At 58.5% G+C, this 27,737-nt stretch overlaps 1 protein-coding gene across 4 annotated transcripts; it reads right to left on the bottom strand.

Moving 5' to 3' along the window:
- FMNL1 (formin like 1) lies at positions 1 to 27,307 on the bottom strand (the record flags this gene model as incomplete). Of its 4 annotated transcripts, XM_080713552.1 has the most annotated exons (27): positions 1 to 104; positions 604 to 724; positions 950 to 1,045; positions 1,225 to 1,326; positions 1,529 to 1,692; positions 1,848 to 1,977; positions 2,051 to 2,131; positions 2,674 to 2,742; positions 2,853 to 3,087; positions 3,441 to 3,643; positions 4,196 to 4,320; positions 4,525 to 4,809; positions 5,026 to 5,275; positions 5,414 to 5,515; positions 6,026 to 6,175; positions 7,881 to 7,991; positions 8,190 to 8,264; positions 9,724 to 9,817; positions 10,005 to 10,081; positions 10,578 to 10,686; positions 12,031 to 12,048; positions 12,339 to 12,464; positions 12,702 to 12,785; positions 13,005 to 13,078; positions 13,818 to 13,931; positions 15,089 to 15,172; positions 27,179 to 27,307. In XM_080713552.1, 27 exons carry the CDS (start codon positions 27,305 to 27,307, stop codon positions 1 to 3), a joined length of 3,312 nt encoding a protein of 1,103 aa, XP_080569678.1. The 4 variants fall into 4 exon arrangements, with proteins under 4 accessions (XP_080569678.1, XP_080569676.1, XP_080569677.1 ...); XM_080713550.1 differs by lacking the exon at positions 12,031 to 12,048 and having other exon boundaries at positions 4,525 to 4,824; XM_080713551.1 differs by lacking the exon at positions 12,031 to 12,048.
- Between the last annotated feature and the right edge of the window lie 430 nt (positions 27,308 to 27,737).

The following is a 27,737-nucleotide window of genomic DNA, read 5'->3' as shown; positions in this document are numbered from 1 at the left end:
CTACAGTGAGAGGTCGGCAGTGACCTGCAGGGGGGGGCCTGGCGGGCGCCGGCGGGCGCTGCGACGGCCTGTGTCTGTGCGGATGTAGGGCTGGTTCCGCAGATCTGCAGTCAAAGGAGAAACAGTGGCCTTTCGGAAGTGTGCCCGGAGCTGGGACCACCCTTCAGGGCACAGGACCCAGGGTGTGTGCATGTGGGAAGGAGCACTGTTTACATCAGCCAACCCCCCCCCAAAAAAAAACCATCCCAGCCATGCAGTGGCCCAGAAGAAGGATGAGGACTCCATGCCCCCAAGGGTCCAGAGCTGTCAGCAGCACAGCTATCTGAGCCCAGACCACCCAGGTACCTGGGGGGCTAGAAGGGGACCTCCTCTCCCAGGCTGGCCTCACAGAGGAGCCGGGATGTCCGCTTGCCAGTGCGGGCCGTGAAGGGCACCGTCTTGAGCACTGAAGGGGTGGAGGGAGAGAAAAGGAAAAGAAAAGAGAAGAACAGAAAAGGTAGCAAGAGACAGTGAAGCAGCCAGACCCCACCACGGGAGGGGATTCAGACCCAGGATGCACAGAAGGACAGACTGGGGGCAGAACGGAGCCCGGCAGAGCCGCACCTGTGATGATGTCTTCAATGGCTCCGTCGCGGTCGCTCTCATAGATGAGTGGCTCCTTCTGCTGCTTCCTCTTGAGCTCAGAGATGAGGTCCATCTGCTGGCGCCGGGCCTTGGATGAAGACTGGAGGGAATGCATTTAGCTCAGACACTCCTGGCCCCACCGAACCCTAGAACATCTGCCCGGTCCCTCACAGCAAGGACAACCCATCCCCAGCACCTAGGCTGGGTCCTTGTGCTCAGGCGGGGTCTGTCTGTCCCTAACCACGAGGCTGTGGGGTGATGCCAGAGGGGGGTGAGGATCCCGCATCCCTACCACCCGGTGCGGAGTTCAGGGGCAGCTGCCTACCTTGGGTGCGGGGGGCTCCCCGCTGTCCGGGGTGTCGGCTCCCGTTTCCTGAGCAGCTGCTGCTTTCTTCCACTGCTCCACTTCCTGCTCTGCTTTCTGAAAAGCGGAGGTGGGTCTCAGTGAAGGCAGCCCTCACTGCTTCCCATCCCACTGGAGACAGAAGCAGCCCCTGCCCCTCCCGCTGCCCAGGAGAGGATGCAGGGCTCCCGGCCCAGCCACCACACACGCCCAGCCACCACACCCACACACACACACACACACACACACACACACACCTTGTAGGCCTTGGTGAAACGGCTGAAGAGAGAGAAGAACATGGAGGGGGACGTGGTCTTCGGATTCTCTCCAAAGTACTCCACCACAGACTCATAGGCCTCCTGTAGGCACGCCAGCCATCAGCCCACCAGTGTGGACCCCCGGGAGCCCCACGCTGCTTCGTTCCCAGTCAGGACATTGGCCCCGCATCTCTGTCCCTCAAGGCGGGTTGGCGCCCTCCCCCAAGGGGTCCCAGCTGTGGCCATGTCCCTCCCAGCCTGAGCTACAGGCCCCCACCTACCCCAGCCGGCAGCCCCAGCCCACCTGAGCTGTCTTGCTGTCCGCCAACATCTTGTCCATGGTGGGCGAATTGGTCCTCAGGAACTCTTTAAGCACTAAACAGTCATCCTGACGCACAAACTCCCGCTGTGTCAACTCCAGGCCTCGCTGCAGGGAGCGCACATCCCCCAGGACGCTGTCCAGGGACACTGGTTGGGGGCAAGGCAGAACGGCGTCAAGGAATCCGAAAAGTAGCACTCCCACCACGGTGTACTCTGCGGTCCTGTTCTTTCTCCAGACCCACACCAACCCGATGGTCCAGGACCAGGCCCCACGCCAGCCCCAAGGCCAGGGTGCTCCATACCAGAGCCAGCCTTGTCCAGGAAGTGCAAGTCGCTGTGGAAGCCTGTAAGCTGTGGGTACTTCTCAGCGATGACCTTTACCAGGTAGTGCAGCAGTGTCTGCTTGCGGTCGGTTGACTTCATCTCCAACAGCTGCATGAAGACCCATCGTAAGCCGCAGGCCACCGGCCCGCCCGCGCTCCCCAGGGCGGGGACCCTTCCTCACCGCGTCCAGACTCTGGAGCCGGAAGCCGTAGGCTGCGCCCCTCTTGCTGCTGTTCATGTAGTTACCAAAGGCCAGGACGATCTGCGAGAGGCAGGGTCAGGCTGGGCGGGGGCTGGAGAAGCCCCCTCGGTAGATATCGCACAGGAAGGTAGATAAAGATATTGCGCCCCCCTGGACTCCAGAATGAATTCCCCTTCAGTCCCCATGACACACGGACTCGTGCATATGCAGACCTCACGTGTGTACGTGATTAACACCATAAATATACCCAATTTTGCCCTCTGCTAGTCTAGCCCAAAACTGAGCTGTCAACGTCCCCTCCTAAGTTGGGGGGTTTCTGCCCTTAAGTCATTTATTTCTACTGTCTCTGGACACTCCACTGAGCAGAGGGGGCTGTGCTGTCACTCAGCAATCCATAGAAGGACTGCGCCCGCAGGCAGGGACTCAGGTGCCCTGTCAGAGAGACGGCTGCTATTGCAAATCCTGGCTCCTTAGCTCCGTCGTTCACAGCACAGATGTGAGAAATGGGAGCATCATCTCTGCTGTGCCCTTGAGGGGCAGAGCCCTGTCTCCTCCTCAAGCTACCCAGAACAGGCGAAGGCGGGCCCTGCCTCCTGTCTCACCTCCAGGATCTGGCGGAGTTTGTCGGAGGACTTGATGGACATGGAGGCCGCGATGATGGCATTGAGTTGCTGGGGATGGGAAGGGAGGCGAGGTAAGTTAGTGCTCCCAGACGGAGCCCGCGCCGGGAGATGCCTCCCCCACCCAGCCCAGGCCACTGCCCTGCCCGCCCCGCCCACACCGGCATGAGCAGCTGGGCCATGTCTGGGAAGTTGCCCAGGAAGGTGAGCGTGGCCATGCGCTCTGGTAGGCGCTGGATGCGGCTGAAGCGCAGCATGAAGCGGTCCTCCTCCGACAGCTCCTCCGGCGGCCGCTGCTCCCGCTCGAAGCGGGCAATGAGGCTGCGCTCGTACTCTGTGGGCAGGAAGCGCGTCAACAGCTCCAGGAAGTCCAGGCCCAGGGCCTGGAGGTCGTACCTGCGGAGAAGAGCAGAGAGTAATTATCACTCCACACCCACCGAACCCGGGAGCAAGACTGCACCCCTCCTCTGATTGAATGAACGAACTTCAGTATTTGCTATTTGCTGACAGCTTCAGAGAGAGACCAGCTTCGGGAGAAAGTGAGAGCTGGGAAGCCCAAGTCCACGTCAGTGGTAGATGCCCAGCTCTAAGTCCCTCAGCCTGATGTCCACAGACTCCAAAAACAAGCTCCCCGGAACGGGTCGGTGTGCAGCTCCCAGGCTCTGTCCCACAACCCGGGCTTCACTGGTGAAGCCCAGCCTAAGCAGAGGGGCGCAGGGCTGCTGACAAGCCCAGGGCACGGCACTCACGTCTCGATGGCCTGGCAGATGCGGTCGGCCCCCAGGTTGCCCTTGCGCAGCGTGATGGCCAGGTTCTTGGCCCGGTTGGCCTCGATGAGCGTGGCTTTAGTGGGGGCCTTCTGGGATGACTTGCCTTTGAGAGCGCTGATGTCCAGGCTGGGGCCTTGAGACTTCGTCTTGAACTGCTCCTCAAAGTCACTCATGTCCAGCTCCTGAGGGTGCGCAAGGAAAGGCGGGGCTGGGCGGGGCACTCCTGCCTGTGCTCCTGCACTAACGGGCCACCAGCAGAGAGACAAACCAGTAACCCAGCCTGACCACAGGCCCTGATAGACACTGGGGAGAGGAAGAGGATGACCCAAACAGGGGACCCAAGGAACTCCAGGCCTTTAAAGCCAAGGAGGACTGAACTGGCGGGCAGTAAAAAGGAGAATGGGAAGAGCAGCCAGGCAGAGGAAACGGCAGGAGCAATGGCCTGAAGGCAACAGAGGCCATCCCTTTAGCCCCTTTCAGAAAACTGCAGGTGGCCTGGAGGCTGAGGCCCTGGGTGACCAGGGGCAGAGGGATTCCGACTGGGAGGAGGGGGCCAGGCTTGGGCAGGGAGGGAAGCCTTTAGGGGGGCAGGATGGCTGCCCTCTGGATGTGCCTAGGGGGGCAGGATGGCTGCCCATTGGATATGCCCATGCCCCCTGGCTTGATACTCACATCTGGGCTCCTGCTTTCTCAGAAAAACTGGGTAGAGGAGCTGACCCCCAGTGCCCGCTCACCTGCAGCACCTTCTCGTCATTGATTTCTGTGAAGACCGTGCCTGTGATCTGGCTGGGTTTCAGGGCCACCCAGTTCAAGAGTGGCATCCGGAACTTGGTCTGGATGGGTTTCTTGGCCTTCACCCCTGGGGCCAGGAGGGTGTGATGAGTGCGGGGGGGCTCTAGGGTGAAGCAGCCAGTGGGGCTGGTGCAGGGGGGAGACAAGAGGAAGCCACACACACACACACACACACACACACACACACACACACACAGAGTCCTAAAGGAGCCCAGAAGCCAGGCCCTACCCGTCTCCCCAAACCCCAGGCCAGGGGGCCCACTCCACTCACCTAGGCCCATCTCCAGGCCGGGGGCTCCAAGGCCATCAGGGGGTCCTCCCGGGGGCGGTGGGGGCGGCGGAGGCACCTGGCCATCAGTCCCGGGAGGCGGCGGCGGTGGGGGTGGGGGCGGCAGGTCTCCGGGCAAGGGCGGCGCGGGCGGGGGCTCCGGGCTGCCGGGGAGCGGTGGGGCCGGCGGGGGCGCCACGGGCCGGGATTCCTGCTGAGACTGCAAGCCAGCCAGCGGGGGCGGCGGCGGGGGCGGCGGGGGTGCTGCTGCTCCTGGAACCGACTCTGCTGCGGGTGGGAGATCTGAGCCCGGCCGGCGGGGGAGGGGTGAGTCAGCCTCTTAGATGGGTGGTCTCATCTCCGCCCCCTGCCCTTCCGACCCACCTGCTCCTACCTCAGCCGCGCCCTCAACCCAATCCCGGTGTCCCTCCCAGGGAGCGCGGCCCCAGGCTCCCCTCCCAGGACCTGCCCCGCACCCGGGTTCAGCCTGGGACTCCCGCGCACCTGGGCTGGGGGAGCCGCTGGGCCAACCCGGAGTCGGAGCATCACCGCTGGGAGTTGCCACAGCGACTGGGAGGATCTCGATGGAGACAGCATCCCCGGGCCCCCGCAGGATACGGATTAACCCCTTCTCCTCCAGCTCCTCCACCTTAAGCTCTAGGGCCGAGGGCCGCGCCAGGGTGCCGGGAGGCACTTTCTCAGGCTCCGGGGGACGTCTGGAGACGCCCATGGGGGCGGACTCAGTGAAGCGCTCCTGCAAGCCCGGGGGATGGGGTCAGCGCCCACCGGCAGGATCCCCGAGCCCCTGGCACAGAGCCCCATCCTCTTCCGCGGAGAGGAAGAAGACCAGCTCTGGCGCCCGAGCCCCGCCCGCCCACGCCCCCAGCCTCACCCGCAGGGTCTCCAGCTCCTTGCGAGCCTGGCTTAGCTGCTTTTCCAGTTCAGCGATCTTGGCCATGGATTCGTTCTCCGCGTCCCGAAGCCGCTCTGTGAGCTGTGGCACCCGCACATGGTAAGCTACCACCCCGCGGCCGGGCGCTGGCGCCGCCGACGAGGGGGCGGCATCAGCCAAGCCTGCCTGGAGGGCTGGGGGAGGCTCCCGGATCCGCTCAGCCCAGCGTGCCAAGGGTGGGCCGGGCCTGGCATCGAACCCCAGTAAAGTGAGGAGGGGAAACCGAGGCACCACGACGAGGCCGGTGGGTGGGGAGGAGACTGGGCTGGGAGGGCCCCAAGCACCCAGTTCTCCCAAGCCAGGGATTGAGGTCAGAGCATCCGTGGAGGAGGCGCCTGCCTTTTTGGGCAAGTCCCACACAGCGTAGGAGCTGCTGAATACTCATTGAGAAAGGCACCAAAAGGACTCAGGGTTGGGATTCAGGCCAAATTCAGGGGCTAGGCAGCCGGCCTCCTCCCATTCACACTGGGAAGTGTGCCTGCCATTCAGTGAGCGGTGTCCTCGTGGGGCCCTAGGGACAGGGCGCCAGGTGGGGCTGGGGCCAGCTCTCACCAGGGACACCTGCTCCTGCAGCTCCTCCATGTGTTCCAGCACAGCATTCTTGGTCTCGGTGTCCTCCAGGAGTGCACCCACATCAAAAATGTTGTCCAGATAGGCCTGAATCTGCACTTGTAGCTTGTCACTCTCTGTGAGCCGCAGCCTCTGTCCCCAGGTGGAAAGCGCCAGGTGAGGCCAAACGCAGGGGTCTCAGAGGAAGGACCCCCAGCCCTAGCCGGCTCTGTGTGTGTGTGTGTGTGTGTGTGTTTTACTGGGGATTGAACCCAGGGACATTCTACCTCTGAGCTACACCCCAGCCCTATTTATTTATTTATTTATTTATTTTTAATTTTTTTTTTTTTTTTTTTTTTTTTTTTTTTTTTTTGGTGGTACTGGGGTTCCTGGAAGCCCTTCTACCTCTGGGCTACTACACTCCCAGACCTTTTTTTTTTTTTTTTTTAATTTGGAAACAGGGTCTCTTATGCCAGCGTGCTGGCTTCTAACCTGTGCGATCCTCCTGTCTCCGCCTCCCAATCGCAGGGATTACAAACATGCGCTGCCACGCCCAGCTAAATTTTTCTTTTTTAATTTGAAACAGGGCCTAAGTTGCTGAGGCTGTCCTCAAACCTACAGTCTTCCTGTTTCAGGCTCCCAAGTGCCTGGGATTATAGCTGTGTGCCACCACACCTGGCTCTTTTTTCTTTTATTGAGATATAATTCACATACCATAAAATTCACCATTTTTGTGTGTGTGTGGTACTGAGGGTGGAACCCAGAAGCTTTTCTACCTCCGGGCTAGACTCCCAGACCTATTTTTTATACTTTATTTGGGAACAGGGTCTCACTAAGTTGCTGAGAGCCTCACTAAGTAGCTGAGGCTAGCTTCGAACTTGTGCAATCCTTCTGTCTCAGCCTCCCAAGCACTAGGATTACAAGCGTGCGCCACCATACAAAGCAAAATTTACCATTTTAAAGTGTATAATCAATAATTTGTAGTACATTCACACTATGTAACCATCATCACTATGCAATTACAAAATAGGAACAGGGCTGTAACTCAGTGGTAGAATGCTTGCTTAGCATACATAGGGCCTTGATTCAATCAATCACCCCCCAAAAAAACCCTCTCTACCCATTAGCAGTCACTCTCCACTCTGTCCTCCCCAGCCCCCCACAACCACTATGGATTCATCCATTCTGGATATTTTACATTAAGAAATCACATAAGGTGTGGCCCTTCGTGTCCGCCTCCCTTCACTTAGTGTGAAGTCTTCGAGGCTCGTCAGTGCCGTACTTTATTCCTTGGTTATGGCTGGACACATTCCACTGTGTGGATACGCAGGCCTGGCCTGCTCTTCATCTTTTGCCAATCCTAGCTTTTAAAACCCCAACCCCAGAGGCCCCGCTCCTCCAGGAAATCTCCCAAAGGAGCTGAACAGAAGCAGCAGCTTCTTTGTCTAGACTGAACCAAGAAGCCCCAGACTCCTTCGCCCACCTTCCCAGGACCCCGACCTCCTCCAGGAGCCAGCGTCCACCTCCCCCAGTTACTCGGCGCACCTGTCCGAGCTGGTGCTCCCCTGGAGCCAGACCAGCGGCCACCTAAGTCTTCTCTAGTGCCCGCCACAACAGCTGCTGGACTGGGTGCCCATCACGCCCCAGGCACTGTCCTACACATCCAGGGGCTCATTGTTACCTCTTGAGCCTCTCTCGTAGGACGGATAGGAAAACCGAGACTCAGAAAAGAACAGACCTGTTATCACATGGCTATAAGCGGCAGAGCCAGGACTTGAGCCCAGATCTGCCAACCACCTGGCCATCCTCTGCAGTGTGTGCGGTTAAATCGGGGAGCGGGGAGGCATACAGGGCTCACCTCCAAGTACAGGTCCAGACCCAGGTGAGTGAACTCATATTGCAAGAAGACACGGAAGTTCATGTTCTCCACCGAGTGGACCACGATGTTGATGAATTGCATGCAGGCCACCTGGAGGCCAGAGCAGGAGCAATTCTATGATCCTCCAGGCACCCCACCCCCACCTATCCCCAAGCGGTGTCACCTGCGTGGCCCCTCCACGCAGCCCCCTCCCCACGTCCCCCGGCCACCGAGTCCTCACGCTTTGCTGGGACAGAACCCTCCTCCCCCCCCCCGCCCCGGGCTCAGCTCCCTGGCTCCCGAGCTCACCATGAAGTCAATGTTGCTGTCCTCATTCCGGAAATAGTCCATCAGCTTTTCGAAGCGATGCTGCTCCCCGCACACCTGGGTAGGGAGGTGGTACTCACGGAGGGTGCACTAACACACCTGCTGAGCCATCCCAGGCTGCCACCCTGGGCCTCTGCAGTCCCCTCTCCAGCTACATCTAAGTCGGGCCGCCATGTGTGCACTCCCCCACACTCACACCACTCCGGCTACACCGGCTTGGGAAATGCTCCGACCTCAGGCCCTTGCATTTCTGTTCCAGGTGCTTCACCAGAGATAGCCCACGTCACGTCCAGTACCCCACCCTCCTCCTAGCTCAGGTCCTGCCTTTTCAGTGAGCCTCCCTGACCCACCGGCAGCCGGACCCCTCCACCCGGCAGCGGGGGCCCCCCAATCCTGCAGCATTCCTATCCTTTTCTAAAATGCCGTGCCAGTTTTCTTTTTGCTTACATTATTGTCTGTCTTTCCCTGCCTTTTTCTTGTGCTTGCTGATATATACCAAGGGCCCACGCCTATGCCTGGTACATAGTAGACCTCAGCAAATCTTCATTATGGATGAATGAAAGCCAAATCGGTGGCACACGCCTGTAATCCCAGTACATGGGAGGCCGAGGCAGGAGGATCGCATGTTCATGACCAGTTTCAACTACCTAAGGAGACCCTGTCTCAAAACAAAATTTTTTTTGTGTGTGTGGTACTGGGTTCCTGGAAGCCCTTCTACCTCCGGGCTACACTCCCAGACCTATTTTTACATTTTTATATTTGGAAACAGGGTCTTCTAAGCCAGCGCGCCTGGCTGGCTTCGAAACTGCGCGATCCTCCTGTCTCCGCCTCCCAAGCGTGGGGATTACAAGCGTGCGCCACCACGCCCGGCAAAACAAAATTTTTTTTAAAGGGCTGGGGGCATAAGTTGTAGGTAGAATGGATTCAATCCTCAGTGCCAAGAAAAGAATGGAGGAGCATGAATGAACATACCCAGCCTTGTGTTCTGTATTCTCATGCATCCAGTGTGTGTGTGTGTGTGTGCGTGTGTGTGTGAGAGAGAGAGAGAGACAGAGAGAGAGAGAGAGAATGAATATGAGTATTGAAACCAGGGGCATTCTACTTCTGAGCTATAACCCCCCAGACTTTTTCTTTTTTTTTAATTTGGAACAGGGTGTCACTAAGTTGCTGAGGGTCTTCCTAAGTTGCTAAAGCTGGCCTTAAACCTGAAATCCTCAGCTCCCTGCATCTACTTGCAAGCCCGTTAACTAGACTGCGAGACCCAAGATGTCAAATTCAAGCCCACTTTGGACCTGGCAAGGCTGAGAGTCAGAGGCTCAGCAGGTCCTTGGAGTTGTCCCTGTGACCCCAAGTGTGCACCCACTGGACGCTGTACCTTCATTTCAGAGCTTCCTCATCCCAGATGGTCCTCTGGGCCCCCAAATGCCTACCCGATATCCCCAGGAGCCCCAGCAGAGGCCACAACAGAACTCCAAGCAACAGCACGGGGCGAGTGTGCTGGCTGGGGCTCCGGTACCTCCTTGAAGTTGTCAAAGGCCGCGAGGATGATGTCGTGTCCCCCCCGCACCAGGCACACGGCCGCCAGCAGCTCCAGCACCAGGGCCTTGGTTCTGGAGAGAGAAGGGGCGGGCAGTCCCCACGGCAAGGGCAGCCATGGGGCTGCCTGGAGGAGGACGGGATCTGAGGGCAGAGGTGGGATGAGTCTAGGCAGCAGCTCTGAGAACTGGGGGGAAAAGTAGACAAGGGGGTCACTAGGAGACGGGTCAGGTAGAGACAAGGTAGGGGCTCGGATCTCACCTGGGGCTCTTGTTGTTGAGGCTCAGAGCAATCTCATTGACACAGGCCGGGTGATTCATAACGAGGCTGAAGCCAGACTGGGGGGAAAGGAGAGGTCAGCACCACCAGGCAGGCCTCTCAGACTGCCAGCACCTCCTGCCTAGCACCTCCGCAGAGTTGGCATCCTGCCACTCTGGTTTCTGATGCCCTCGTGCTTAAGAATTTCTTCATATCTAACCATAATCTCTTCTGCAGCCAGACCCTAACCCTGTCCTGCTTTTAAATTCATTTGAGCTAAGAGACAAAACATAGCCAGAGGCTGCTCTCCCCACAGACCTCTCTGTCCAGCCCTGCTTGGCCCCCACGTGAGATGCATCATGCCCCAGCCATGCCCAGGGATGCTGCGGGGGACCGAACCAGGAGGCAGCAAAATTACAGGCTTCCCCTCGAGACTCACCAGACCCAGGCCCTGCACCTGTAGCTCAGACCCCCAGACTTCCCCACTGGGGGGCAGCGTAGAGCAACATGTGGTCCCCAAACCTTGGCAACCTGCACAGCCCCAGCTCCTTACCCCCCCTCCCCGCCCCCGCCGACCTGGTAGTTCATGATGGCACGCAGGCACATGATGCAGACGTGGACGTCGTCCTTCTGGCTGACGATGCGGGAGTTCCGCAGGGCCTTCCTGCTGTGGGCAGGGGTCAGCCTGGGCGGGGTGTAGGAGGCAGCAGGGGTCAGAACCCGAGCCCCAGCTTCCTGCTGCCCCCACCAGTCTGATGGCCCACGGAGGCCCCAGCCTCCCCTCCTTGCCCTGGGGAGAGCAAGGCTGGGGCCAGGCAGGCCTAGGCCTGGGGCCTGGCCTGCTGCAGGGAGGTGAGCAAGGCCCTCACAGTGACTTGGCATTAAGAAAGGTAGTTGTGTCTTGGGGGTAGAAAAAGCTGATAGGGGGAAAGACTGCCAAAGCCTGGAGACAGCCGTGAGAAGACTGTCCACAAGGTGGCGCCCATGGCCACTTGGGTTCATCCTCCATCTTGAGAGGGAGGTTGTCAATACAGACTGCCCTGGTTCAAGAACATTCCAGCTCACCACTTACTGGGCAAGTTACACGGTCTCTCTGTGCCTCACTTTGTAAGATAGGAATGGCATTAATAGCGCTTCTCAGCAGGGCTGCTGGGATTACGGAAGGCGCCCAGAACCGTGCTTTGGCACCTAGGAAAGTGCTCCGTAATTCTTGGCCAAAAAAAAATGTGGGATGGGTTCATTTTTGCAGAACCATCAACCATGACTTCCACATGTCGGTCCTCTTGACAAGTCTATCCCATTCCCATCAACACTGGGAGGCCTGCCCCCACCCTGCCCAGCCTTCCCCTCTGCCGGTCACAGCGCCTGTTCTCATGGTTGCTCAAATATATCTACTGACCTCCTTTGCCCCCATGGCTGCCGATAAAGCCTCCAAACATCTGTAGGACAGTGTCGCCCCTTCTGGGAAGGGTGCAGGAGGCTGCAGGGGGCAGAACCCTAAGCCCCAGCCACCAGTAAGATGGCCCCTGGAGTGAGAGGGGACCCATCTGGAACCCTAGGTGACGGCTTCCTGTCCATCCCACCAACAGCTGAGGGCAGGCGGGCTTCCTTAGCCCTTGGGCTTCCTGATACCCCAATCAGTGGCTGCCTCCCTTCTAAAAGTTCCCAGCCACATCTTTGTGACAGCCTGTCACCTGAATCGCCCCCCCCCCCAGACTGTGAACCCTAATGTCAGGGCAATCTGTCTTATCAGTTCTGCAAAGGGCTTTGTTGAATGGATAAAGGAATGGGCAAAGAAACACCGCAAGGGTTTGGGACTTAACATGCAGCAGGTTCCCTAGCCCCAGAGTCAGAAGCTGGGGTCCACATGATGCTCCAGGGTTGTCTCCTTCCCCTCCCCACCTCCGGGCCCTACGCTGGGGGAGGAGACTGGCTGGCAGCTAGGCCCAGGGATGTCGGCTTTCAGCCACGCCACCCCGCCCACCCTCAGAGTCAGCGGGCAAGCTCCTGCCCCCAGATGGCTACGTACCGGGGAGAAGGGGGGCACCTGGAGGCCGCATGGGAGAAAACAGGGGGTTAGATGGGTACAGAGGGATCCCGCCAACCCAGGAACCCCCTTATCCCAGACCCACCGTGATTCCAGGCTCTAGGCGCCGCCCCTGAAGCCTTTTTAACTTATTGGTGTCTTGAGCATTGTGGGGGGCCCTGACTCTGGTCCCCCATGCTTGGCCAGCCCTCCCACCAGCCCCCAGCACCCTGGGTGGGGCTGGTTGGAGCAGCAGTGCAGGAGGAGGGGACACTCCATTCTCTCGCCACCCTGTGTTGGGGCCCACATACTTGACATTCAGGTGGCGACTTTTGGGCACAGACGAGGGAGGCCCCTTGCTGAGATCTTCCAGCGACTGCTCCAGGGGCTTGCTCTTCTCTGAGCTGGGCCCGTTATCTGTGCTCTCCATGTCATACCTGGAGATACGGTGCAAGGGACTTGGAGACCAGCACTGCAGTGGACACCCAAGAGGGGCTGAGGGCAGGGCGGGCTCCCTCCTCGAGCAGCATGTGCCATCAGGCAGGGACGTCGCCCAGGCTGAGCGCAAGGTCCCCAGGGAGAGGCTCAGCTGTGCTGCCTGGAACTGACCAGAGCGAGAGGGATGCGCGGGGCACCCGGACCAGGGACACATGAGGGCCCGGGGCGGGGCTTACGCGACAGAGCACTGGGCAAAGGCCAGGTACTCCAGGAGCACGTCCAGGCCACGGTTCTCCTCGTTGAGGAATTCCTGCACCCACCTGTGGGGACATAGGCTCCCTGAGTCCCAGACAGGAAGTGTCTGCCCAAGTGGGTGCCCTCACCCCAGGCAGACATCCACACACCCAACCCAGGGGACAGCATGAGGCCAGAGGATTCTGGGGACTCCGGCAGGAGGAGCAGGCAGGGGAAGCCCCAGAGGCTGCTGGGAGCAGGGTGGCACTTCCCTAGGTCCAGAGAGAGACCGGGCCCTAGCTCACCCAATGTGGTTTGTCCTCAGAGAGGTCTCCAGCTCCCGCAGCACCTGGGTGGACTCCTGAACTCGCCTCTTAAACTGGGGGTCAAGAACAGAGTTTGAGGGGTGGAGCCTGGCTCCCGAGGCCTGAGGCGGCAGCCAGCAAACCCACCCCAGCCAACCACGCAAGGCCTTTCACGTCCTCCTCCCCCACCACCTCCACACACCTGCCCGCACAGTCAGCAAGTGCGTACCAGCTACATGCACTCCCCCGCGCACACACTGGGTACACACAAGCTACGTGCATACCCACAAAAACGCAGAGTGTACATGCATACCTCTACAGACACATAGCACACGCACGTACACACACACACCTACACAAGCACATATCTGGTACACACACACATGTACATCCATGCACAGCCCCCTGGACATACCGACATAGGGTGCCCACACATCCACACAGACACATAGAGTACACACGTGTACACAAACACATACCTGCTTCCTCTCTGCTACACATGGACTTAGGAATTCATACAAGCATATACACACATCCATGACTAGACACCAAAGTACACCTATAACACACACACACATCTGTGTATGGAAACACAGGGTGCACATGTTCATACACAAGTACACAGAGGCATATACATGTAAGCATATAAGAATACAACAAAGCACATGCTCAGGGCACGCTCAGGCCACTATAAATACACACACACACACTCAACATCCATTCACACAAGCCCACAGAAAAGTTTATACACACAGCCACGCCCGCTGCCCAGAGTGTGAAGATGCGGGGAGAGAGAATAAAGGGGACATGTACCCCCAGGTCAGGCATCCAGCCAGCGGCCACCTTGCGGCTGAGCCCCCCCGTATCCAGGTAGCTCCTCAGCTTCTGGATGTATGCTTCCGGGGGGTTCTTGACTTGAAACCGTTCCTAGGGAGAGGGGCGGGTGTACAGGGAACAGCCACAGAAGCCCAGGCAGACGGCCAGCCCTCCTCATCCCTGCCTCCCACCCTCAGCCCAGGGCTGGGGCTGCCGGCTGTCTTTAGACGCCTCTGAAGTACCAAAGGCAAAGACCCCAACACCGCCCACGGAGAGCTTGAAAAGACCCCAGGCCTCGCCTGGCCTGTCCCCTGGCACTGCCTAGGGTAGAAGACAGAAGAGGTCAGTCCTGCCACAGGCTCCGCCCTGGGGGGGACTCAGGCCAGCTGGGGGCACCCTGCTTGGACTAGCACAGGTCCCTCCCCAGGACTACACCCCAGCTGTCCTGTCCACTGTGTCGGTGGGTACCCGTGTAAGTGCGATTCTCCTGTGTTCCACAAACCAACCTCTAACTCCGTCACCTGAGGCAGGAGCCATGACAGAGGGCCCCAAACCCCAGCCACCCTCCTCAACCTTCTCCAGCCTGAGCCCCTTTAGGAGGGGCCCCTCCCACAGCCCAGAGCCTTGGACACTCCCACTTCGGCCCACAGCCTGGCCTCACCCTAGCAGCCAGCAGTGCATCCTGCTCCATTAGCAGGAGGCTTCCATGGCCCCAGGGGAGGTGCTGGCTCCCCAGCTCCCCACCCCCAGCCTCCAGGCCTCAGCAGGAAAGCAACTCCAGCCTCCCCCCTCTCTGGATCCCCAGCAGCCAGCCCTGGCAGGGGCTCCTCCTATCCACAAGTCCAGTGGGCCTGTCAGTGGGGAGCCCAGCTGGGGCCTGGCCCCTCAGAGACCAAGGTCCAAACTGGCTGGCCTGGAGTGGCAGAGATCTGTGCCCCTTCCTGCCTCTCTGACAGCCTGAATGAAGATGTATAATGAGGGGTAGATTCCACCCTTCCCCAGCCCAGGTGGGATGGGAGGGTCCAGAGGGGAGGAGGGCAGCCAACCCTGCAACCTGGCCCCCTGCCTGCTGGTTCTGCAGGACAGAGCAAGCCCTGCTCAGGACCCACTAGGTCTCTGGGAGGCCAGTGTTTAGGGAGGGGGATTCAGACTCCTGCAGAGGCCCAGCACCCTCCCCTCTAGGACGGCCCCGACCCCACCCCCTCTCTTGGCAGCATCAGCCTGGGCGGGGCGGGGTGCCCCAGCGGCAGAGCCGTCCTGGTGCCCACCTGGTCACAGATGAGCTCCCACTTCTTCTCACTGTCATACTGGCTCAGCAGCTGGACCTTGTCCGGGGGTAAGTTCATGCAGTTCTGGGAGGGGAAAACAAAGAAGGGACCCCTGAGCCTCAAGACCTAACACAGGGAGGACCAGGAGAACGGGCATCTTCCAGGACCCAACAGCTAGAGACCCAGGGGCATTCGGGGCATTCAGACACCTCTGGGCTCCCGTTTCCCGTCTGTAATAGGGGTATCGTCTCTTCGCCTATCCAGGTGGGAAGCTAACAAGGGGCCATCTCCATCCCGGCCCAGGTGTGGCCGGCGGACCGTGCCTTTTTCCACATGCCACCCGACACCACATGGGCACAGCCAGACCCAGGGCACCGACACTTGGAAACCTCTTGCATGGAAAGCAGGAGGCTCCTCTTTCCCCATCCCTCTCAGTGCCTCCCACCTGGTCCCTTCAAGAAGGGAGGGGGCCAGGTCTGGGGCCATGCACCTGTAATTAGTCCTTAGGAGGCTGAGAGGGAGATTGCAGGTTTGAGACCAGCTTCAGCAACTTCCTGAGCCTCTCAGGAGCCTAGCTAGACCCTGTTTCAAAATAAATAATAGATGCCGGGTGTGGTGGCGCACGCTTGTAATCCCCGTACTTGGGAGGCAGAGACAGGAGGATCGCACAGATTCGAAGCCAGCCATGATGGCTTAAGAGACCCTGTTTCCAAATTTAAAAAAAAAAAAAAAAAAATAGTTGTCTGGGAGGAGTGTAGCCCAGAGGTAGAAGGGTTTCCAGGAACCCCAGTACCACCAAAATAAATAAAAAGCCGGGCGTGGTGGCGCACACTTGTAATCCCAGCATTCGGGAGGCTGAGACCTGGAGGATCACGGTTCGCGGACAGCCTCAGCTACTTAGTGAGGCCCTCTGCAACTCAGTGAGACCCGGTTTAAAAATAAAGAATAAAAAGTAGGGCAGGGGGTATAGCTCGGAGGTCAAGTGCCCCTGGGTTCCATCCCCAGACCCGCAAAAAAAAAATAAATAAATAAATAATAGAAAGATCTAGGAATATAGTTCAGAGGTAGAATACTCCGGGTTCAATCCCTGGTGCCACAAAAAAAAGGGGGGGGAGGAGGAAGAGGATGGGGGCAGGCCAAGGGAGCTGAGGGCAGCTATGACAGCCAGGAGGGGTTCCAGGCAGAGGAGGCCCCGCAGCTGGGCCCTGGGGAGTAAGTGGGAGGGTCACTCGGCCACACGGACTGGGGAGAACTGTGCACACACACTGCATCCACCAGGCTGGGACTCCCTCAGGATCTATAGCAGAGCCTTGTCTGGGTCTCTTCCCCTAGCCACGGTGTCTCTGTTACCACAGGGCACGTGTACAGCCCAGATCGGGGCTGTGCATTCAACCAGGCTTTGCCAGCAGCAGTCGGGGCTCCCTGGACCCCACTGCTTGGCACATCTCTCTTATGGACTCAGAAGACAAGGCCAAGCCGGGCGTGGTGGTGCACCCCTGTAGTCCCAGTACCTGGGAAGCTGAGACAGGAGGATCTCAGGTTTGTGGTCGGCCTCCGCTACTTAGGCCCTCAGCAACTTAACTAGACCCTGTTTCAAAACAGAAAAATAAAACAGGGCTGGGCATGTATCTCAGAGGTAGAATGACCCTGGGCTCTATCTCTAGTACAAAAAAAAAAGTTGTAATCCCAGTATTTGGGAAGCTGAGACAGGAGGATAGCAGGTTTGCTGCCAGCCTCAGCTACTTAGTGAAGCTCCCTGTAACTTAGTGAGACCTTGTTTCTAAGTAAATAATAAAAATAGGGCTAGGGTGTAGCTTGGAGGTAGAATGCCCCTGGGTTCCCTCTCCAGTGCCACAAAAAAGAAAAGAAAACAAGGCCAGCTCACCCCAATTCAGTAAATCCCAGTTTTATGTTTTGTTTTGTTTTGTTTTTTGATACTGGGGATTGAACCCAGAGGCATTCTACCTCCCAGCTACATGCCCAGCCCTATTTTTACTCTTTACTCTGAAACAAGGTCTCACTAAGTTGCAGAGGGCCTCACTAAGTAGCTGAGGCTGGCCCCGAACCTGTGATCCTCCTGTTTCAGCCTCCCCAGTCCTGGGATTACAAGCATGCACCACCATGCCTGGCTAAATCCCAGGTTTTTGAGGGCCTACTATGTGTCAGATCCCAAAAGATAGGTCTTTCTCTCAGAGCTGCCAGGGAGTGCAGGAGCCCAGGGAGCCCCAGCCCAACTTGTAAGGCTCCTGGCCCTTGCGGTTCAAAGTAGCACACTCAGTCACGGGGCTGAGAGAGGCCACAGTTGGAACAGAGAGGGGACCACACCCACCCAGGGCGCCTCAGCCAGCTTCCTCTCTTGGGTGCTGGGCCTAGGTCTGGGGCTCTGGCCAGATCTCACGCCAAAAAATCACTGCCTTGAGTCAGCCTCAGATGCAGGAAGCTGGGTATCCTTGTCCCCTTGCCCCCTTGCCTAAGTTTTCTGGCGAGGACCCCTCTTGAGAGGTGAAACTGCCCAGCACCCAGCCTCCCGGCAGGCTGGGAGTAAGGGTGCGTCACCCCCGTCCCCATTGCGAAAGTGAGCCTGGGACAGAGGAAACCACCACATGGCCTCATCCACAGCCTTCCTGCGGCTCCAGAGGGCCCGCAGGGGAGCCATCTACTTTGCTAGTGAGGTCCAAGGCCTTTCTCCCCCTCTCTCCCACCCAGACTGCGAGCAGGGCGGGGCTGAGGTGGCCCTGGCTGAGGAGAAAGGAGGAAGCAGGACAACAGGCAGTGCCAGGACCCCGGAGCTCAGCCGGCAGGGCAGAGGGAGATGGGGCGGCCAGTCCCAGCATCTGGGCCTTGGAGGGAACACAGCCCTTCCTCATACGGGACTTCCTGGGCCCTCACCCACCTGGTCCAGAGAGACCCTCTGGTTCTGGGACACATCACGGCACACTGAGTCGTAGTCACAACCCAATCGACGCGGTGGCCGGCTCGCCAGAGAGCGCCATACCGCCATGGCTCAGCGCCCCGCACGCTGCCAGCCGCCGCCCACCCTCTCCACCCCTGTTGGCACCATGGCATGCCAATCTCACAGGTGCAAGTGCAGAGTGCCTTAGTGACCTGCCCAAGGGCACAGAGCCTGGCTGGCTTTGAGCCACGAGCCTTGCACCCCCTGGGCGGCCCAGGGTTATCATGGGGGCGAGGAGACCCCCTTCTGGGGCCTGGCACACCTGAGCTTCAGTGGTGGAGGGCACAGCCCACTTGCCCCTGTCCCACCTGGGCCTTCTCAGGCCCCAGGCCCGCGTACCAGCCTGCCAGACGCGCTAAATTTAGGCTCAGAAATCAGAAATAGCTATGACAGCGCTGAACACTAATTAGCAGCTGCTCCCGGGCTGCGGCTGTGCCCACCGAGGAGTTGGGCACCGCGCAGAGGGAGAGGGGCCGGCAGATGCCACTCAATCAGGGTGCGGTGAGGCTACCCTGAAAACAGGAAGAGAGCCCCAAGCCAGGGTCCTCGGCAAGGAAGCCACACCGTGGGATGGGGGCTGGGGAGCTAGGGGAAGGCTGGCTGACATTGTTTAAAGGGGACAGGAAGGGTCAGGCAGTCCAGGCGCGTATGTGAGGGGTTCACCTGCCATCTGAGCACAGGATGTGGAGGACCTGGGGCTGGGTTCAAAGGATACAGGCTCTGGGCCCACCCAGCCCTATAGCTTTTGGCCTTCTTAAATCTCAGCTTCCACCTCCACGAAATGGACACACTCCCAGCCAGGCATGGTGGCTCACACCTGTAATCCCAGTGCTTGGGAGGCTGAGACAAAAGGATTGCAAGTTCGAGGCCAGCCTCAGTGATTTAGCTAGACCCTCATCAACTTAGCAAGACCTTGTTTCTAAATAAAAAATAACAATAAATTAGCCGGGCATGGTGGTGCTGCACGCTTGTAATCCCAGCATTCGGGAGGCTGAGACTGGAGGATCGTGGTTTGCGGACAGCTTCAGCTATTTAGTGAGGCCCTCTGCAACTTAGTGAGACTCTGTTTCAAAATAAAGAATAGAAAATAGGGCAGAGGGTGTAGCTCGGAGGTCGAATGCCACTGGGTTCTATCCCCAAACCTGGAAAATAATAATGATAATAATCTGGGTTTAGTGGTATACACCTGTAATCCCAGTGCTTGGGAGGCTGAGACAGGAGGATTGCAAGTTCAAGGCCAGCCTCAGTGTCTTAGCAAGACCCTCATCAACTTAGTAAGACTCTGTTTCTAGATTAAAAAATAAATAAATAAGCCAGGTTTGATGATACACAGCTGTAATCCCAATACTTGGGAGGCTGAGACAGGAGGATCAGAGGTTTGAGGCCAGCCTCAGCAACTTAGTGAGATCCTGTTTCAAATTTTTAAAAATATAATAGGACTGAGAGTGTAGCTAAGTGGTAGAATGCTCCTGGGTTCAATCCCCAGTACCACCAAACAAACAAAAAATTACTCCTCCACCTGCCTCACATGCACAGAGCTCCTGGGCACGCTCTTGAGAAGCTATAGGTCAACACGATAATGTCCTTCCGTGAGCCAGCTCTTGAGAAGCTATAGGTCAACACGATAATGTCCTTCCGTGAGCCAGCGCCAGCAAGAGGCGCCTCGCAGATGTGGGGGGCACAGGGTTGGGGGATTCCACCAAAGACCCCAAGATCGGGGGTGGTAGAGTGAACAAACGTTTGTGGAAATATACAGATAAGACACACCTGCCTCCAAAGCTTGACAAACGCCAACTGGCCCTCGAGCCGTCCCCGACACCCCAGTGCCTTGGGCCAAAGGAGGGGAGAGCTGAGGTTCATGTTTTGGGCTGAATCGTCTTCTCAGAACATGTGCGGACCACTGTCCTTCCTCCCTGCCCCTACCTCCTGGGGTGCCAGTGAGGAACCCTCTGCTCAGGCAAGTCCAGCCCCTGCAGGCTCCACTCCAGCTCTCCCTCCCGCCGCCCGCCCGCCCTCCCTGCCGGGTGTTGACTTCCAAGGAATCCCAGGAGACCTAAGGGTTCCGGCCACATCTGGAAACAGCCACACCCTACAGTTTCGCTTTCATCCGAGCAGATCCTACCTCCCAGCCCACCAGCTCACCCTCTCCCCAGGGCCCTGCCCTTCAAGCCCTAGGAGGCCCTGAATCTGCACACCAATGCCGTGTCAGGCCAGCCCCACCGTGTTCATCAGGCCCCTGGGCCCAGAAGCTGGGCTTGTCCCCCAGCCCCATTCCCCGCCCATCCCCCAAGTGGTCTCTATTTTGACTGCCCTCGGGGCATCTCCCAAAACAGCCAACTGCATCTACTTTCTAAAAATCCCCGTAGAGCCAGGTGTGGTGGCACACACTTGTAACCCCAGCACTTGGGAGGTTGAGACAGGAGGATCGCAGGTTTGAAGACAGCCTCAGCAAATAGTGAGACTCTCATCAACCTAGTGTGACCCTGTTTCCAAATTTTTTCAAAAATAGGACTGGGAGTGTAGCTCAGAGATAGAATGCCCCTGGGTTCAATCCCCAGGACCACAAAAAATAAAAATAAATTAAAAATCCCTGTATAGATTTTCTGGAGCTCTTACAAACAATTCAGGCTGAGAGGAGGCTGCAGATTACCTGCCCTGAACCAGGACTCAGGTGCTGAGGACTCCCAGACCTAACAGCCTCTCCCATCTGATCTCGAGGGTCCCAGGGTAGGAACAAAGACCAGGAGGGTGGGAACCGGGACACAGACCCTGCCTACACCCAGGCTGTCAGAAGGAAAAGGAGGAGGAAGAGAAGTGGAAGGAGGGCCTCCAAACACATTTCCCCTGAGCTAAGTGCCTTTTTTTTTTTTTTTTTTTTTTTTTTTGCAGTGCGATGGAACCCAGGGACATTCGGCCTCTGAGATACACCTCTTGCTCTATTTTGATTTTTATTTTGAAACAGGACCTCATTAAGTTGTAGAGGATCTAAGTAAGTACCTGAGGCTCGCCAAGAACCTGCAATCCTCCTGTCTCAGCCTCCCAAGTACTGAGATTACAGGCCTGTGCCAAAACAACCAGCTCCCCCCCACCAATACTGGGGATTAAATCCAGGGCACTTTATCACTGAGCTATACTCCCAGCCCCTTTTATCCTCCAGAGTGACTAGGATTACATAGCTATTGTTTTACACTTATTAACTAACTTAGACCTCAACAACAAGCCTGAAAAATAGACACTAGTATACTCTCCGTTTCACAAATGGGAAACCAAAGCTGGGCATGGTGGCACACGCTTGTAATCCCAGCATCCGAGAGGCTTAGACAGGAGGATCGTGGCTCGAGGACAGCCTCAGCTACTTAGTGAGGCCCTTTGCAACTCAGTGAGACCCTGTTTCAAAATAAAAATAATAAAAAAATAGGGCTGAGGGTATAGCTCAAAAATAGAATGCCCCTGGGTTCCATCTCCAGTACCGCACACACACACAAAAAGGGAAACCGAGAGCTGCGGAGGTAGCTCAGTGACACAGCCCTGTGTAACATGGGGTGGGGCTGGGTTTCATCCCCAGCACTACAAAAAATAAATAAATAAAATCACAAAAAGCCGGGTGCAGTATCGCACATCTATAATCCCAGCACTTGGGAGGTTGAGCAGGGGGATTGTAGGCTCAAGGCCAGTCTTTAGCATCTTAGTAAGACCCTGTCTCAAAAAACGAAGCCCAACGTGGTGGCGCACGTTTGTAATCCCCAAGTTTGGGATGCGGAGACAGGAGGATCGCGCAGGTTAGAAGCCAGCCTCGCTGGCTTAAGAGACCCTGTTTCCACATTAAAAAAAAAAAAAAAGTAAAAAATAGGTCTGGGAGTGTAAGCCCATGGGAGTGTATCCCGGAGGTAGAAGGGCTTCCAGGAACCCCAGTACCACCAAAATAAATAAATAAATAAAAATAAAAAGTATAAAATAGGTCTGGGAGTGTAGCCCGGAGGTGGAAGGGCTTACAGGAACCCCAGTACCACCAAAAAAAAAAAAAAAAGACTCAGTTTGAGCTGCGTGTGGTGGTGCACACTTGTAATACCAGTACTTAGTGTTTTGTTTTGTTTTGTTTTGTTTTGTTGGCAGGTCTGGGGATGGAACCACCCAGGGGCATTCTACCTCCGAGCTACACCCCCTGCCCTATTTTTTTATTCTTTGTGTGTGTGTGTGTGTGTGGGTCTGGGGATGGAACCCAGGGGCATTCAACCTCCGAGCTATACCCACTGCCCTATTTTGTTGTTGTTGTTGGTGGTGGTGGTACTGGGGTTCCTGGAAGCCCTTCTACCTTCAGGCTACACTCCCAGACCTATTTTTATATTTTTATTTGGAAACTGGGTCTCTTAAGCCAGCGAGGCTGGCTTTGAACCTGCGCGATCCTCCTGTCTCCGCCTCCCAAGCGCAGGGATTACAAGCATGCGCCACCACGCCCGGCCCTATTATTTTTATTCTTTATTTTGAAACCGGGTCTTGCTAGGTTGATTATAGAGTCTCACTAAGTAGCTGAGGCTGTTCTCGAAGCACAATCCTCCTGTCTCAGCCTCCCAAATGCTGGGATTACAAGCGTGCGCCACCACGCCCAATTGAAATCCCAATACTTGGGAGGCTGAGATAGGAGGATCCCAGGTTTGCAGCCAACCCCAGCTACTTAGTGAGACTAATCAACCTAGCAAGACCATGTTTCAAAATAAAATAAAATAAAAATAGGGCAAGAAAAGTAGCTGGGAGGAAGAATGCTCCTGGGTTTCTACCCAAGGGTTTCAACACAAGACTATTTCCTCAGGAGAAAGAGAGCCGGGACAATGAGAAGGGTGGGCCCTGGCCCCCACAAGGGTCTTATGCAGACCACCGGCCAGAGTCCCCCATCTGAGGAACCAGGACCAGCCGGCGCCACTTCCTGCCACCAGCACCCTGCGCTTCCTGTTGTCACCCACACTGGGCGCTTGCTCACTGGGGAACCCCCCCCAGCACACCCTCTGTTGGGGGAAGTGGAGGCGCTCCCCCCCCCATGTGCACAGGGCGCCTGCCGTTAGCACCGCGCGGCCCCACCCTCCAGGAGAGGTGGCCTCCGCTCACTGTGGTTTCCGGCCACCAGGCAGCTTTCAGTCTCCGCCCCATGGCTGCTGACCTGTGCCCTGGCAGCCCTGCCTAGAGATCTGGCGTTCCTCGGAAGCCCCTCGGGTGCTCCTGTGAGGGACATAGAGGAGGGGACAGGCCGGGCCTGGCCCCAAGCTGGAGCGCTGGAGCGGAGGAATCACCTCCACTTCCTCATGGTTCAGAGTGTTTGTTGATCCTCCCTCGGGGGCAGGTGCTAAGCACTCTATTTAATTCCCCCAATAATCCTAGGAGGCCAGCAGGTGCCTTTATTGTCTCTTTTTATACATGAAAGAAAAACTAGAGCTCAGAGAGGTTAAGTAATTTATCCCAGGTCACATAGGTCATAAGTGACAAAGATAAAAGTGGGTCCCTAAACTTCATGACCCCAAAACCCAGAAATCTTCCCTGCCTCTCTCCTCAGCTACCCCTGCCCTCTCAAAGGTAGAGAGGCCCGAGCCACCTTCCAGAACTCTTTATTCCCAGGAGAAATGCAGAGGCTTCACCCACCGCAGCCCCACCTGTTCCTGCCCGTCTGGCCCAGCGCTCTGCCAACTGGCAGATGTCACTGTGAATCATGCCCACCGCGTCCCCCAGTGTGCCAGCCCTGCCTGCCTGCTAGGAATGTCACCCATGCCTCTGCCCAGCCCAGTATCCGACCACAGGGCCACACCCCACTGAGCCCCTCTGTGGCAGGACACCCCAAAGGCAGGAGGCCCGGGCCTGAGCTCTGCACCCCAAGCTCCATCCGCCCCACCCAGGAGGGAGCTGCCAAGGATGCACACCCGCCCGGCCAGCAGAATGGAGATACCCACGTCTGTGCCCCACCACCCAGAGGGGTGCCCAGCTCCAGGCAGGACTCCCAGGGCCACACCCAGCTGTCCTCGCTGCCCCGCACTGCCCGGCCAAGTGCCCGTGTCTGTGGGCACAGGTAAGAGAGCTCCAGGGAGCAAATTCCTCTCCAGTGGCCCAGCCCCTCTCTGCAGCCGGCATCTGTCTCCGCTCTGGGACATCATCCCAGGCTCCTCCCTTCTCCCTCTGCCCCAGGGCTGCAGGCCCAGCTCTGCCCAGGCGGACAGGGCATCCGGTCCACGCAAGGCACTTCCGGCAGGCCTAGGGAAGGTGCCTTGCCACCCCAGCCCCTCTGTGCTCTTCCACGCAGGGGAAGGCACGAGGGCTGGAAGCCACCAGCCTTGGGCACGGGCGTGGGAGAGGCGAGAGCTGGGAGCCCGGGTGCCTGGTGTTCCCACCATCCCCACAGGCCCTGAGCTGGGCGGCCATCACTCCACAGCCGTTGCTAAGGCAGCAGCCAGAAAGAAACCTTGGCACAACCTGCTTTCTCCCACCCGTTTTGGGCAGGGACACCCCTCTGTCTCGCAGACTTCTTGGAGGTAGTGGACCCCATTTGCTCTTGCATGAGAAAAAGCCTTCCTGCACCCCCTGGCTGGCTGTCGGCCCTGGTGGGGGCACCCTCACCCACAACAGGAGTCCCAGGGCCAGGAGAAGAAGAGGAGTCTGGGGTGCAGGGAGTCTACTCCCCCCAGGGGACGAGGAAGTGAGAAGAAGAGGTTCCCAGGGACAAGGGAAAGACTGCGCTTCTCCCATCAGGATGGGGGTCCTTGGGGTGCTGGGACCGCCTCAGCCATCTAAGGTTCTCGTGTGTGTGTGTGTGTGTGTGTGTGTGTGTGTGTGTGTGTTGTTACTAGGGATTGAACCCAGAGGCACACCTCTGAGCTACACCCCCAGTCCACTTTATTCTTTTTTTGAAACAGGGTCTCACTAAGTTGGTGAGGCCCTCAACTAAATTGTTGAGGCTGGCCTTGAACCTGTGATTTTCCTGTTTCAGCCTCTCTTGAGTACTAAGATTTCATTTGCGTACCACCATACCCGGTGGTTTTTCTCCTCTTAAACATACACTAAGGGCAGGTCTCAGCTCTGACTCTGGGGCTGGGGGTCAGATGGAGACCTGCCCCCAAAACAACTGACACCACGCCTGTGGGTTCAGCCAGATTTAGCCATGGGCAGCTGCAGGCAGGGGTGAGGGCTATTGCCTCAGGGTAGGGGTGAGAAGAACTGGGCCCTCAGCCTAGTGACCCCAGGTTGGGTTCATCCTGCCCATAACAGGCGTAAGGGTAGGCTGAACCCTCCCCAGGAAGAGGCTGTGAACAGGCAGGGGGCTCCTGGGGACCCGGAGGGGCAGGGATCCCAATGGAGACTGCGGCTCTGGACTGCTCCCCAGCCCCAGCCACCACCCTGCTCACCGCTGGACACGCCCTGAGTTCCATCTCTGGGCCTCCGCCTCCCCGACTGGGTACTGGAGGTGAGGCTACCCAGTGGTCACAACCACAAATCCAAGCGGGGCGATCAAGTCCTTCACAAGGACGTCACTCTTGACTTTTGGGTTTTCCACTGGTCTGAATTATTCACTGGCGTGGCTCCTCCTCATTAGTGTGCATAATAGAGCAGACTGGGGCTGGGCCCTCAGCCCCAAAGCCGCCCACCTCTATCTACAGACGCACACTTGGGGGGGGGGAAAGACAGACTCCTGTCCCCCCCCCATCAGGCTGGAGTCCAGGGAACCACCACCAACCCAGGCTCCCCAGATGGCCCTAAGAGATTGTCTCTTCAGCACCCTTCCCCCATCCGCTCAGCTTGGCTTCTGAGTTTGGGGAGAAATGGAGGCAGGTGGACAGATGGGGATGAAGGGGCCAGCCTAGTGTTTCTTGCAGCCCATCTCTCTTTGCTAATCAAGCAAGGTATGTTCACAAGCATAGACCCCACCCCAGAGTTCCTCCAGACCCTCTTTGGAGGGCACTGGGGGCTGAGCCCAGGGGCATTCTACCTCCAGGCTACACCCCCTTTTTTATTTTTTATCTTGAAACAGTCTTGCTAAGTTGCTGAGGGTCCCACTAAGTTGCCAAGGCTGATCTCAAACCTGCAATCCTCCTGTCGCAACCTCCCAAGTACTGGGAGACAGGCGTGACGGCTACACCCAGCTCCTCCCACACCTCTCTTGACCTCCTAGGAGGGCCAGCAATGGAGTCTCAGGAACTGTTAGGAGGCTAGCCTTGGGGCTACATGGGAGATCCAGAACAGCCCAGAAGGGGAGATGATTTACCTGCTCCCTGTGCCTCCCTAGGGCCCCCACCCTCAGATCTGCAGTGCCAGCCTGCTCAGACTGGGGAGACCTCTAGGAAACAGCCCAGCCCGACTCTCCCGTCAACAAGCACCTGCGAGGGGCCGCTGACAGCAGACAGGCCACCAAGCAACCAGAGAAGGGCGTAGGGAAGAGGCCGAGGCCGGAGGGGGAAGTGAGAGCCGGGGCCCCTCCTCTTCCCTACTCTGCCCACCAGTCTTAGGGACCCCAGTGCTCCAGACTGGGCCTGAGCTGATCGCCCCCTCCCCAGTTCACAGGGCAGGTGTGGGGAAAGGGGCTTCCAGACTTTTGCTCCACCCCAAGCCAGGGACCAACCCATCCTGACCCCGCCCTTCCTAACCTTTCTCCCTTCAGCAGTCGGGAGGGGGAGGCCCCAGATCCGCACCCTCTCCCGGCACGGGGGAGCAGAGGAGAAACGCAGACACCCCCCTCTCCACGACCCGACACCCCCTCCCGGCACCCTGGCCCAACACTTCCACCGGCTCCGCGGCTCCAAGGGCTTCAAGGAGACCGAACCGCGACCCCTTCCATCTTTGACCCCGAGATGCAGGAGGGCGGATGCTCCAGACCCGCGCGGCGGCTGGTCCTCCGCGCGCCGGGGAAGGGGGTCCCCGCGCAGCCCTGGCGCCCCGCTCCCACCCTCCTTCCTCCCAGGACCATTTCCAGACCTCTAGACCCAGGAGCGCGGGGGTGTCTTAGGGAGAGACACTGGGCGATTGCAGGAGAAAGTTTTTTGGGGAGTGCTAAGTCACTCTGCGAGAAGGCGCCGTCGCGCCCACCCCGGGGGCAGCGGCGGGGCGGGCGATCTCCAAGCGGCACCGGAGCCCCCGGGGGCGGGGACGCGAGCCCGGGGCGCACTCACCAGCACCCGGCTGAACCTCTCCTCCAGCTCGGCGGCCGCGGGCATCGGCTGCTTGGGGGCGGGCGGCTGCCGGGGGGGCGGCGCGGCGGGGCCCGCGGGCGGCTCGGCGCTGCCGGCCGCGTTGCCCATGGCCCCCACCCAGCCGGCCAGGCGCCTCCAGCCTCGGAAGTCCAGCTCGGCGGCGCGGCCGCTCAGCGGCGTCCCATCGCGGCGGCGGGGTCGGGGCGCGCGGCGCGGGAGGAAGCGGGGGGGGGCGGGCCGGGGCAGGAAGCCGCGCTCCCCCCGCGGCGGTCTCCGAACTTCTGCCGCCGCGCGCGCTGCGCAGACCGCAGTCCTCCGCGCGCCCGGCCGGGGGCGGGCTGCGGGCGGGGGCGGCGCGCGGGCGGGGGCCGGGGTCCCCGCGGCCATGGCGCTCACCTGCCGAGGGGCCGCCGCACCTGCCGGGGGGCCGCGGGAGACCCGGCGAGGCCCGGGCGGCGGCCGAGCGCCCGCGGCGCCCCCGGGTCCTAGAACCGCATCTCCCGGCTCCGGGCGCGCGGGGGTCGGCCCCGGCCGGGGG

Source organism: Muscardinus avellanarius, assembly GCF_963383645.1.
Source record: "Muscardinus avellanarius genome assembly, chromosome: 16".
Classification (NCBI taxonomy): domain Eukaryota; kingdom Metazoa; phylum Chordata; class Mammalia; order Rodentia; family Gliridae; genus Muscardinus; species Muscardinus avellanarius.
Note: the sequence above shows the minus strand (reverse complement) of the source record. Positions and strands in the feature narration are given on the sequence as shown.